Source organism: Pistacia vera, unplaced genomic scaffold (assembly GCF_008641045.1).
Source record: "Pistacia vera cultivar Batoury unplaced genomic scaffold, PisVer_v2 Contig341, whole genome shotgun sequence".
In the NCBI taxonomy this organism is placed as follows: Eukaryota; Viridiplantae; Streptophyta; class Magnoliopsida; order Sapindales; family Anacardiaceae; genus Pistacia; species Pistacia vera.
Window position 1 is genome coordinate 435,849 of NW_022196159.1, and position 13,426 is coordinate 449,274.

A 13,426-nucleotide genomic window follows, 5' to 3' on the forward strand; every position below is an offset into this window, starting at 1 on the left:
TGAGAGATCCGGTGTACACGACATCACCCTCTCTGACGAAAAACAGGAATAATCAGTCGCCACGTAGAATCACTGTGTGCTTGCTAGCCATTTATTCTTGCGCACGGTACGGTGATTGATTCTGATAATGTTTCTATTTCAAGTGTACGTATCTTTTACTAAATATACCAGAATTTATTTTAAATACGATTTTCTTAAAGAGTATTTTCTATAAAGTAATTCCGAGTATTTTTCAAATATTTAATTTTATTTGAAGTATTTTGTACAATGCTATTGTACTTGTTTGCACACAGATGAACCCGAGAAGATTTTAATCCTTCAACTAGAATGAAATGACTGGTCTACCTCGGAATTAACTTGATTAAATGCGAAAATCAGGGCTGTTTGGCTTCAATAATAAGTTCAAGTAATCAGATTCATTCTTGGATGTTTTCTATTTCAACTGCGAAAGAGAAAGAGCCAACATAGAAGAAGAAGAAGAAGAAGAGGAGAGGAGAAAAAGAGAAGAGATGAGAAAGTGTGAGCTGTGTGAATGTGTGGCGAGAATGATTGTGAATCGGACCAAGCTAATCTGTGCGGGACTGCGATGAGAAGGTTCACCGAGCCAATTTTTGTAGCCAAACACTCGAGGAGTCTCTGTGTCACGTCTGTCAGTCTCACGCCGTGGAAAGCCTCAGGCCCGAAGCTGGCCCGACGGTCTCTGTGTGCGACACGTGCGTCACTTCTGCTCACTGTGAGCTCATGATACTGAACTTGTTAAACCTGAGAATAATCAGACCGAAAGAACCACCGGTGATGATGATGATGAGTTGATATATGATGAAGATAGAAGAAGATGATGATGATGAATATGATGATCTTGATGAGGAGGAAGATGATGAAAATCAAGTGGTTCCGTGGTCAGGTGATTCACAGTATCCTCTCCTCCTGTAGCGAGTCTTCATGTAGTAGTATCAGTGAAGAAGAAGAGGTTTCATTGAAACGAGGTCGCGATTGCGGTGATTTTTACTCTGATGTAAGGCTTGTTCTAATCACTTTGTTTCTTCTATGTAGTTTAATGAGGATCTGTTTCTCTGGATCTGGCAGAATGCGATTCTGAAAACAAAAATTTTGTTTCTACTGTTTCGATTTGCTAAGGGAATCACAATTCACGTGTAAATAAAAATTTTGAACCCAAAAAAAAAAAAAAAAAGAAAAAGCGCTACTTTTGAACTAGTTTTGTGTGAATCCGTGAAGACAAGATATATTTATGAACAACAGAACATGTGGTTTTTAATTTTCTTTTGAAAACTTTATCCATAAGTTGGATTCAAATTTTTTATTTAAAAAAAAAATAAACAAAGGTTAAAGTCTAATTTGTCCATTTTATTGAGAGGAAGGTGCACTGAAATTTCCTTTTGTCTTAAAGACGCATCAAAATTCAATGAGACGTAACCCTCAATTCACTTACTATCACATTTATTTTCGCTTTGCCTATCAATTCATAAACTTTGTCTTCTTCGAAAACTGTGAAAATAATAATTGATGCTAAAATATAGCTCTTATCATCTTGAACATTAAAGCTACATATCGACGTAGAAATGTGAGGTTCATAGATCTTCTTAATGTAATGGTACGGAGACCATTAATTTAAAGAAACCGATTTAATCAACCAGCAAATAAAATATTTATATTTTTTTTCTATCTTTTGAAATATAGTCGTTGATATAGAATTTAAATATAATTTTTAATTATTTTTTAAAACAAATAATACAACAAATTCTATGAATATGTATTTAGAAACAGTTTTCAACCCTAAGAGATTGGTTTGGTAGTCAATAAAGTTTACTGACTTCTTAGATTCAAACTACCTTAAGTTATCTACCACATTTATAACTTAATTATCTAGAACATTAAGTTTATAGGGTATTCATTAGACCCTAAAAATTAATTAAGGTACTTACAAACTAATCTAAACGTCTTGATTATTAAAAAAAAAAAAAAATACATAGTTTTCAAATACAATACTAAAAACCAGTATAAAATTAGATTATAATTCAAAATCATTTTCATAATTTTCTATAACTTCTAATCTGGAAATAATTTTTAAATATTATGTGAGACATGTTTTCAAATATTAAAATTATTAAGATATAACTCAAAATTTTGAATTGTATTTTAGTTTTTAAAGATTAATTCTGAAATCTCAAATCAAACAAGCACTTTTTTATTTTAAGAATTGCTTTTGTTTTGGTAAAAACTTCTATAGTTCCTTTGAGTTTATAGATTTACATTTAACTCAAACAAAAGCAATATTTCATAAAAATAAAAGCAGATTTTTTTTATTATTATTATTTTCTTATGTTTCGTCTCTATCAAAATGACATTGATATCTAAATATAGAGACATAATTTGTAGACAGAGTAAACGACTTTTTCCCACCCAACGTTTGCCTTAACACACTTTTCACTCAAAAAGTTTTAAAATACCACTTTTCCATCCAACATTTATATTTCATTTACTACCTAAAATGCACTTTTCGATTCGGCGGCCAATAGAGGGCAAACTTGATCCATATTTTTAGGGCTTTTGAAAAGGGGATTATGGTGATTCTTTTGGTGATGGCATGTTAGATTTTGGTGGTCGAGATTGGTCAAAATCTAACTTAGGAGGGGTGACTGCACATTTCACAAATCGCTTGATTATTGACGATTGGCAAGGTCAGAGAGAGCAAGATTTGAGGGACTTTAGTAAGTGATGATAGGAGAAGAGAATAGTAGTGATGTGGGGTTGCAAAGATGTCAGAATTGACCAGTGATTGGTTGGAATATAAACTTTGAATGAAAAAATGGTATTTTAAAACTTTTTTGGGGGAAAAGAACATTAAATGCAAACCTTGGGTGGGAAAAAAGTCTTTTACTCTTTGTAGAAAATAATGGGGTGACAATGCCTAGTGATTTGAATCAGAAGAGGCTCCACCTCCCACTCCACCCAATCGCAGATAGTGTAAGTGGGAATGGAAAGTAGAGTGTACGAAAATGGTACCAACAATTTGAAGTAAAGGGTATATAATGGTACAAAATTTGTCAGCGAATTATGAAGTTGTGAACAAAATAATCGTTGTCTTGGCCTCTACCCCATTAATGATCGAGCTATTTTGAACTCTTCATTAGCACTTTTTATCTTTCTAAAAACAATAATCAACCTTGATATATATGCATAATAAAGAAGAAGAAAAGTGGCACCCCACCGTGATTCATGCATGGCTTTAACTTTTACAATATGAACTCTAAATACTGTTTAATTAACCAAATTACTCATCTCAACAAAGTTACAAAACCATGTGTAAAACGTTAAATTTTACCAACATGATGCAATGGATTTGGTATACAATAAACTACTAGTTGCAGTGTAATAGTTATCTACTAGTGAGTGACTACAAAATCTTAGGTTAGTTAAGTGAAAGCTAGCTTATTCAACATCAGAAATGTATATGATACTAAATGGTGGAAGTTTTAGAATATGTATCTACAACTAACAATGAATTAAAACCAATCTCTGTGTGGCTGAGTGATCGAATAAAGACTTTTGAGTGTATAATATTACTCAAAAGTTGTTAATAGAAATAGTCATTAGAGGATTATTCGATCGTTAATTTTGGGATTTCAGGAGATTAGCTGAGGTGCACACAAGCTAACCCGAAAACCTCTGGTCAACAGAAAAATAAATTAATATAGTTTAAAATTAAATGTGTACAGTAGAAAGCGTTTCTGAATGTCCATGTATTTTAAGTCATATTTCATAAATATAATATGAACTATTTCTTCTTATCTATTTCAATTTTATATATAAACAACCATTTAAAATTTAGAAGAAATAGTTCATTTAAAATTTTATATGAACTATTTCTTGTAAATTTGGACTATTACTACTATAGAACTCAAGATTTTAACCCATATTCCAAATGCCTTTAATCATGTGGTTAGCACATCATCTAAGTTATACAAACTAATTACCTTATTTTTATTTGTTTATTTATTATTTTTTTGGTGACCGGGAGTGTTTGGTTTCGTTTGTATACATCTCAACTAATCTCTTAGGTTTCTTAAGTTGATGGTCAGGTAAAACCCCTCAGTGGTTATCCCTATTATCAACCCATGTGGGTCTAAGTTAAGACATCTTTAGTAATACACTCCAAAAATCCTGGTTGACGGTTGGGCCCCTTATTGATGGTTTACTTTACCTTATTATTAATACATTTAGTCAATAAAAATCTTATCATATATATAGGTTCATTTTCTAAACAACCAAACTTAACTATAATTAGGCAGACTAAAAAGATGATTAACATATATGAATAGAATTTATTGGAGGGATAATAATTGACAATATGTTGTACAATCATTCTACTTAAGGTGTACCAGTAACCATATGATAATTAACAATATGTTTAATTTATTATATAATTACACTGTGTAAAAGATCCCTCGAATCTTAATATATTTCATGCAGCTTCCAGGAAGGAGAAGGCCTTCATGAATGAAAGGTTGCAAGAAACTCACCACAAAAACCCAATATTCATTTTTTTTTTTTTTTTTTTACTTCTTAGCTTCAACTTCACTGATCTTTCCGCGAAGATCCCTGCTGTTCCTTCCAAATAATTCACTTTATATAAACCCCCCTCTCCCTCCTCTCCTCGCATCACAAATTCACATCTTCTATTCACGTATATAGCCATTAACATTCAATTCTAACTCTTCAACCTGTTCTGCATAATTAAGAGTTTATTATTTGACGAGAATGGCGTTTTTATTAGATGAAGTAGCCGATTTCGAGGACTTCTTTCCATCGATGATAACGCGACTAGGAACAGAAGGGTTTATCTGCGAGCTGTGCAACGGGTTTCGTTTGTTGATGGATTGTGAGAAGGGTTTGATTACGTTCGAAAGCTTGAAGAGGAACAGCTATCTTCTGGGTTTAAACGACATGATGGATGATGAGATTGTGTGCATGTTGAGTGAAGGTGATCTTGATGGAGATGGAGCGCTTAATCAAATGGAGTTTTGTATTTTGATGGTTAGGTTAAGTCCAGGGTTAATGGAAGGTTCGCCTCAATGGATGATGGAAGATTTGTATGTGTAAAATTTAAAAATTGGGCATGCCTTTGTTTAATTATAATTTCAAAATTACAAAGTAATCAATGCTTTTAATATTGAAATTATATATTCAGAAATTATGTTGGGCATATTCAAGATGTTGTTCTCGTTGCAGCTTTTAATGATTCATGACCTAAATCAATAAAAAATTCATGCATGTTTGTATATATTCTTGAATCATTTCTGGTAGTGTTTGTGTAGAGGCAAAATTTGCTTTGTGTCGCACAAAAGCTCGTCGGAGATGGTTGAATTTCTGGTAGTGTTTTGTGTAGAGGCAAAATCTGGGTTAGGCATTGTTATAGTTGATAGGCTGAATTAGCAAGATGAACAAGTATAGAAATTACCAAAGAAAACCGTCTGAACACTGCGTATTATAGTGTAACACTTTAGTGTAAAAGGAGAGATAAAAGTTAAAAGGGATTGTTTTAAGTAAAAAGAGAGTTAAAAGTTGCCTTTTTTCCATTAATTTGAATGACACTGCTTCTGCGGTTTTACAGTATGAAATTTCACAGACCATGAATTGTATATAATATCAATGTTAATTTAATTAACTTATGTATTATTATCACTGTTTTAAAATTAGGTCCGGCTGGCCGATTCAACCGGTCGGACTGGGAATTGGGGCCTTCTTTGGGTCGATGAAACTTGAAAACCCTTTTAGCATTTAATCCAGTTTAGCATTTAATCCAGTTTAGCCTTTAGTTAGACTAAGGAAACAATAGTGAACCGCAGATTCAACCAGTCAGGTGTCAAAATCAAGTCACAAAATTAAAATCCATTACCTGATTGCGGACCACTTTTCGGCACCCCCTACCCCCTCCCACTCACCGCCCACCCTCACTTGACCGTCGTGCCCCTCGCTCCAGCCGCAGCAAGCCCCATTTATTTACATCATTTTGCATGCATGCAATTGATATTATTGGAAGCAATTATAAGTTTAAAACTTAAATTAACTTGCAGAGTAACATAGATTTTTCGCATTAATTAATTAGATAAATAATCTGAGAAAAATAACAAAACCACATCCATATGATAAACGTTCATATATATAATTAGTCTTTTCTGTGTTGTTAAGTTAATTTCTGCTAACTAATTATGAGCTTTGAAAGATTTTCCTTGAGCATCACAGCCTAATTAGGCATCGGAAAGCTACTTTTACCTACCAATTAACTTTGTGAAATAGTTTTTAAAAACGCTGATTTTGACAGATGGAACTTATTTTTTATACACCAAACTCGCCTATTAATGTGAAAATGATTTGGATGAACGAATTCAAAAGGTCAAAGTAATGTCAAGTGCGGTAAGATAGAATATTTTGTCCCTTTCTCATATCTCCAACAAATATTATATCATGTACAACACTCGGGTCCTCTCGCTCACTCTAAGGGACCATATTTGGGCCCCTTAGGGAGTTCCACAATGGGCCATGAATTCGTAGACTTGAACTCAACGAAATTGGGCCTCTGGCTTACTTATGAAATGACTCTTTGGAACGAGATGAGTGCTTATAATAATTACAACAGTTTAGTAATTTTCTCTCGTTAAATTATCACGTGACCTAAAAGTTTAAGCTCTTACGTAATGGCTTTACATATATATATAGTCCAATAAGTCGTGGCATAAAACTTTGATTTATTATTTTATCTAATTAAAATATAGAGATTTGAACTTGAACCTTTGACTAAGATATCATGTTAAACTTCATTAGATAATATTTGTCCAAACATACTAGCTTATAATTTCGTTAATGTTTTTAGGATTAATTTAATAAAATATAAAATGTTACGTGTTAATTAAATGAGAAAAACTCTAGTAACCCAATTTGTGTAGTAATAGTAAGGAAAAGTTTATTTCAAAGGTGAAATGACATTTTATATGCCTGAAAGCATAATTGTATTTGGTAAAATATTAAAATGTGGGGGAGAAATTATATATATATAAAGTACATTTATTAAGAGATGAGAGTTTTAATCGCTTATATAACACAAGGACATCATCATTATCCAAAAACATATTTTTAAAGATAAAACTGTATGAAAGGCAAACCGTGCAAGCCTTGAATATTCTTGGACTAATAGAATAATAATATGGTAAATCCATTCATATAAATTTAAAAAAATAATAATAATAATAATATTTCCTCGTGCAATCCCTTGAATTTGGACTCATTATTTATATGGTCAATCAAAATCCAATAGTTGAAACTAGAAAATGTTTGCTCGCTATCAAAGTACGACCCTTTTTACTCACAGTGTCTAACACTAGTCCAAACCGCAACAAGGAAGGCGACAAAACGACAATACTGAATAGCCGGTAGCACTGGCCTAAGCCAAAGCCAAATTGTGGACCTCACAATAATCACATTACTCATCACATCACTCTACACGTCACTTTTCTCTCAGTCCCCCAAACTCGATACTCATTCCGTCTTTCGTTCATTCACATTTATTTTAAAACACGCTGTAGCTGTCTGTCTCTCAGTCTTCATACAAAGAACCTTATATCTTCTTCCTCCTCCACACACTCTCCCTCTCTCTCCTCACTTATTGTCACAATTGTGGTGGCTCCTGTTTCCCTCGTACCACTGCTTGCCACCTCGGATCTCTTCACGTGGGCTTCTGCCACCTCACCCTCCCATCCCCCACCCCGTCCCCGGGCCACTAGGGCTTCTGCTTAACTCAATTATGAAGAGGAACAATATATAATTTCAAATTGGTCATGGGTGAACCACCACCACGAACCAGCTCCATCGAATCTCTTTCTGCCCATACGTTTTTCGGGGCCCATCCTTTTCATACCTTTTTTTTTTTTTTAAATATTGTACTTGTTTTTTTATATGTGGATAACGTTACGTTAAAGTTATTCCATTAGAATATTATTCCCAAAAAATAAAATTATTGTTTAATTGGAAATGACAACTGTTTGATTGTCTTCGATTTATTTCATATTTTAATATCAATCAATACTCGCATTTATATATTACATAGTTTTGTTAATAATGTGTGTCACTTATTATAACTTATCATTTAAATGTTACTACTATATATAAGTGATACATTTTTTAGAATGAAAATTTAAAAAAAAAAATTACCTTTTTACTTGTAACATTATCCGTATTCAACGAATATTTAAAAGATCCAATAAATTTATATTCACTTCATTGTTAAGAAACAAATATTAATGGTATATAAGATTCTATAAAGGAAGAAATTTTTGGTTGGTAGGCAAAGTATCATGTATTTTAGTCTTTAATGTATAAGTTCAAAATGAATATTTAGAAAATTAATATCATCACGTAATTACGTTTGAATAATTTACTTAAATCAAAATATTGGGTAAAAATGACAATAACAGAATTATTTTTAATAAAAACAAAAATAAATAATAAACTTTTTCTTAAAAAGAAGGGAAAGCCAAGCCATAAAGCATTGGCGAAGGCATGGCCGCATGGGTAAGCGTGGGATTAGGGACCCACCGTACGCGTAAGAGGCTTATTGGCTTAATCGAAAGTTCGGGTGAGTATCACAAGGGCTCTGCCACATTGTGGACTGAAATTGTCCACGTAGGACGGACTAGACTAGAGAATCTGCCGTGCCCTTTGGTTTAGTTGACACGTCCTCACCCAATCCCCATGAAAATATCTCAGTAATTGCTGCCACACACGCAACGTATTCCGTCCATAACTGACTCTCCACGTGGCACCATTTTTAGAGAACCCTTTATTAATTGCATTATTAAAGGACTAAGTAGAGATCCGGTGTACACGACATCACCCTCTCTGACGAAAAACACGGAATAATCAGTCGCCACGTAGAATCACTGTGTGCTTGCTAGCCATTTATTCCTTGCGGTACGGTGATTGATTCTGATAATGTTTCTATTTTCAAGTGTACGTATCTTTTACTAAATATACCAGAATTATATTTAAAATACGATTTTCTTAAAAGATATTTTTCTATAAAGTAATTCCGAGTATTTTTCCAAATATTTAATTTTATTTGAAAGTATTTTGTACAATGCTATTGTACTTGTTTGCACACCAGATGAACCCGAGAAGATTTTAATCCATTCAACTAGAATGAAATGACTGGTCTACCCTCGGAATTAACTTGATTAAATGCGAAAAATCAGGGCTGTTTGGCTTCAATAAATAAGTTCAAGTAATCAGATTCATTTCTTTCTGTATGTTTTCTATTTCAACTGCGAAAGAGAAAGAGCCAAACATAGAAGAAGAAGAAGAAGAAGAGGAAGAGGAGAAAAAGAGAAAGAGAATGAGAAAGTGTGAGCTGTGTGAATGTGTGGCGAGAATGTATTGTGAATCGGACCAAGCTAATCTGTGCTGGGACTGCGATGAGAAGGTTCACCGAGCCAATTTTCTTGTAGCCAAACACTCGAGGAGTCTCTTGTGTCACGTCTGTCAGTCTCTCACGCCGTGGAAAGCCTCAGGCCCGAAGCTTGGCCCGACGGTCTCTGTGTGCGACACGTGCGTCACTTCTGCTCACTGTGAAGCTCATGATACTGAACTTGTTAAACCTGAGAATAATCAGACCGAAAGAACCACCGGTGATGATGATGATGATGTTGATGAATATGATGAAGATGATGAAGAAGAAGATGATGATGATGAATATGATGATCTTGATGAGGAGGAAGATGATGAAAATCAAGTGGTTCCGTGGTCAGGTGATTCACAGTATCCTCCTCCTCCTGTAGCGAGTTCTTCATGTAGTAGTATCAGTGAAGAAGAAGAGGTTTCATTGAAACGAGGTCGCGATTGCGGTGATTTTTACTCTGATGTAAGGCTTGTTCTAATCTCACTTTGTTTCTTCTATTGTTAGTTTAATGAGTGATCTGTTTCTCTGGATCTGGCAGAATGCGATTCTGAAAACAAAAATTTTGTTTCTACTGTTTCGATTTTTATCAAATGAGTGAAAATAGAAATTTTTTTTGTTTTTGTTTTTTCTGAACAAATTAATTGTTAATTTAGTGAAGCGGAGGCTAATGAGTGCTTTAGTGGAAGCTTTTTTCATTTGCTACCTGAGTCTCGATATTTTCAATTTCTTTCGCTTTCTTTATTTTTCTTTGCAACCAAACAGGACATGATTTTCTCGAGAATTTTATAAATGCAGGATGAAATCGGTTGTTCAACTTCTCAACCGTGCTCTAGAGCAGCCGCTAACGAGGAAGCGAACTCTTCTTTGAGCACATTTAGACCGTTGAAACAAGCAAGAACAACAGCTGAGGAAGATCGTGGTCAAGCAGACTCAAGATCAACGACTGTTATTAGCTCTCTGCACAGACTCCAAAAACAGATGATTACAAACGACCGTGACGCCTCCGCCACAATTCTTGGGATCTATCAACTGAGCAGAGATAAGAACCGTTGATTTCCCTTCCACTGTTGAACTCAGCAAAGACGAGAACCGTTAATTTCTCTTCCACTAACCTTACATTATGAGGTAGCTTTGTTCTTTAATTATCACTAACCAAAGTTAATACTCCTTAGCCTTAGTTAACTTTGTTTAGATCAAAGGGGCCTATTTAATCTTTCTTGTGAATTATTAAAAAAAAAAAAAAAAAATTGTTGCCATCGTATTGGTTCCTTGAAATAGTACATGTGTACTTATTGTGCATGTATTTCCTGTCGTTTGTTAATATATGTCTTCGAGGATGTAATTTGAATCTTGATTTTAAGTCTGTTAAAACCTGAAACTGAAGAATACGATGATGAAAATGAACATGAAATGGGTTTGCATTTTGGAAGAAAAGATTGTGCTCCCGTGGGGGCGGGGGGGGAATAGGAGAGGAGAGAGGAGAGGTGCATTTCACGTTACAAAATTGAGTATTACAATATCAACAATTATTTCTTACCATCTTTCTTTCACAACCTTGTGTGAAAGCTTGTAATTGATTTGTTTGTAATTAATTAGTGAGAGTGAGACTTATGTGAAATTTATTATAAACTGATGAATTGAGAACTGTGAAGTCTGATGAGAACAGGTTTATGAGAAAAAATTGGAATAGTATTATTTTATGATGACCAAAAGTTGGTGTAGTATTATTTTATGATGGCCATTCATGGCTTGGTTATTATAATGTGTGGGCTTGTCTTGTGTCTTTGTCCGGGTAGGAAGCCTTGGTGCATTGTCATAAAGCAGCCACGTAGCCCCATAGTGGCTTGTGGGAACCCATTGAACTTAAAGAAAAAGGTATTAATAGTTATAGATTTTACAATTTTAACTTTACTTAATTTCCTTATAAAATAAATTATTAATTAATACTTTTTAAACTTTTATCTTTTATTTTCTTCTTTTGCTCTTTTATTATATTTTTCTTTTGGTTTGATACTCAATAAAGATTACTCCTTTAGATTATAAGGGAAGATTATAAGGGAAGATGATACTAATTTTATTTTTATTTTTTTACTTAAAATTAATTCTTTTCTTTTAGCTTTCTTAATTGATTAAAGATCATGTGTTACGGGTTTTTGTTGAGTCTAATAAATGAGTTTGAAATAATTCTTAGATTTTGATGCGAGTTTTGATTTAATCTTGTTTATATTAAGCTATGGGTTAATTAATTGTCGTTTTAAGTTGGGTTTGATAAATTGTGGTTAGTTATTGAGTTAATTTTGAATATGGTTTAAATAATTGATGAAACCCTAAGTTATAGAGATTTGGGATTTGGTTTAATTTGGATATATTTGTTAATTGCTTGATATTTAGAGTTAGATTTGATGAGTTTTTATGGGTTTATGAGTGAATTTTATCGAGTTAGTAGAAATTGCTTGAAAACCTAAATTGTGAGTTGAATTTTGATAAATTTGTGTTGTTTTTTAATTGTAATTGCAAATAAATTATATTTATGATAATAAAAATTCTTTTATTTTTTTAGTTATGAACAAGTTTTTTATCAAAAGAAAGTTTTCTAATAAGGAATCATTAATTGAACAAAACATAAGGCGTTACGATAGTGTTCATAATGAGCCTATGGAATTTAGTTCAAGACAAACATATGTTAAGCTTAACTTGAGTAATCTTTTTGCAGATCTTGAATTGAGGATTAAAATTTTAGAATATCCTCTTAATGATAGAGGCAAAGTGAGAAAGACATACTTGCAAAAAGGACCTTGCCAACCACATAATCATAATTTTAAAAAGCGAGCAATTGGAAATTTAATGGGTCGTTTTAATCCCGTTTGGTTTAGAGAATATGCAAATTGGTTGGAGTATAGTGTAAAAAATGAGAGTGATTTTGTTTGTGTTGTTATCTTTTTAGACATGAAAGTAGCATTGATATTACTTGTTGCAACTGTAAGTGTTGAAAGAGCATTTTCTGCAATGAAGATTGTAAAAAATCGACTAAAGAATCGATTAAGAGATCAATTGTTAAATGATTGTCTTACTACATATATTAAGAGAGATATATATTTGATGGAATTGTCAATTAAGCAATTATGTAACGTTTTCAAAATATGAAAAATCGTCGAGAATAATTGTAGAATTGATAATTTGGTATATATAACTTTTAAAAGTACATTTTTTATGCTTATTACTTTGGTATATATTTTATTGTAAATTTACCAACTTTTATGTTTTAAATTCATTAACTCAAAATTCTGGCTACGTCCCTGTCTTGAAGTGAATGTGAATGTGATCGATTTAGTCACAAATATAGAATTCTTTCTTTACTTTTTTAAAAATTTAGAGAAATCAAATCGAGCCAATTAAGTTGTCACACATACTCTCTAATATCAAAAAAATAGATTTGGTAAAAGTAGGAATAGAAAGGAGGATAGCCATGTTTGTTGAGCTTATTAGCTAAGGTGGATAATTGGATATGTATATGGAAAAAAGGCAATGCTGTTGCTTCACTCCAAATGGGTTAGGGGACAGTTCTCATTATCTGGTTGGTGGGTGATGGGGATATTGATATTTGGTGATTAAGAGTTGTGTTCGGTTCCTTTCTTAAACATTAGGTAAAACAAGATATTTAATTAAATAATTGTTTAATCACACACTTGGATGAAAATCTTGGGTTACTTTGAATAAGTTTTATACCAACCGATTAAATTGACTGAAGAATCAATAATTTAGTTGTGGTGGTTCCATTTCCATTTTCTAAGCGATTCTATACCACGAAATGGGTATCAAATAATATAAAAGCTAAAATAAAAATCTCTACTTCAGACTTGATGACTGATAATTAAAGAAGCCACCTAACCAGAAGATGAGAATAATGTTAATGGAAATGGAAACCTCTACAGTGAGAGTTTGGGTTGTGTTGTGTTG

The 13,426-nt window shown here is 32.9% G+C and overlaps 2 protein-coding genes across 2 annotated transcripts; both read left to right on the top strand.

Annotated features, from left to right (window-relative positions):
• Positions 1-4,779: 4,779 nt before the first annotated feature.
• On the top strand, positions 4,780-5,267 carry LOC116138482 (calcium-binding protein PBP1-like). Its single transcript, XM_031424192.1, has 2 exons — positions 4,780-5,111; positions 5,210-5,267. Exons 1-2 carry the CDS (start codon positions 4,780-4,782, stop codon positions 5,265-5,267), a joined length of 390 nt encoding a protein of 129 aa, XP_031280052.1.
• Positions 5,268-9,264: 3,997 nt separating this feature from the next.
• Positions 9,265-10,522, top strand: LOC116138483 (zinc finger protein CONSTANS-like). The gene is made up of 2 exons (XM_031424193.1): positions 9,265-9,931; positions 10,265-10,522. Exons 1-2 carry the CDS (start codon positions 9,320-9,322, stop codon positions 10,520-10,522), a joined length of 870 nt encoding a protein of 289 aa, XP_031280053.1. The 5' UTR covers positions 9,265-9,319.
• The last annotated feature ends 2,904 nt before the right edge of the window (positions 10,523-13,426 follow it).

Bases quoted from the DNA above. Each gene is read 5' to 3' on its own strand.
- LOC116138482 (XM_031424192.1), top strand. From the start codon at position 4,780: ATGGCGTTTTTATTAGATGAAGTAGCCGATTTCGAGGACTTCTTTCCA. The intron at 5,112-5,209 runs GTATGTGTAAAA...TTATATATTCAG, and splicing joins CAATGGATGATGGAAGATTT to AAATTATGTTGGGCATATTC.
- LOC116138483 (XM_031424193.1), top strand. From the start codon at position 9,320: ATGTTTTCTATTTCAACTGCGAAAGAGAAAGAGCCAAACATAGAAGAA. The intron at 9,932-10,264 runs GTAAGGCTTGTT...TTATAAATGCAG, and splicing joins GCGGTGATTTTTACTCTGAT to GATGAAATCGGTTGTTCAAC.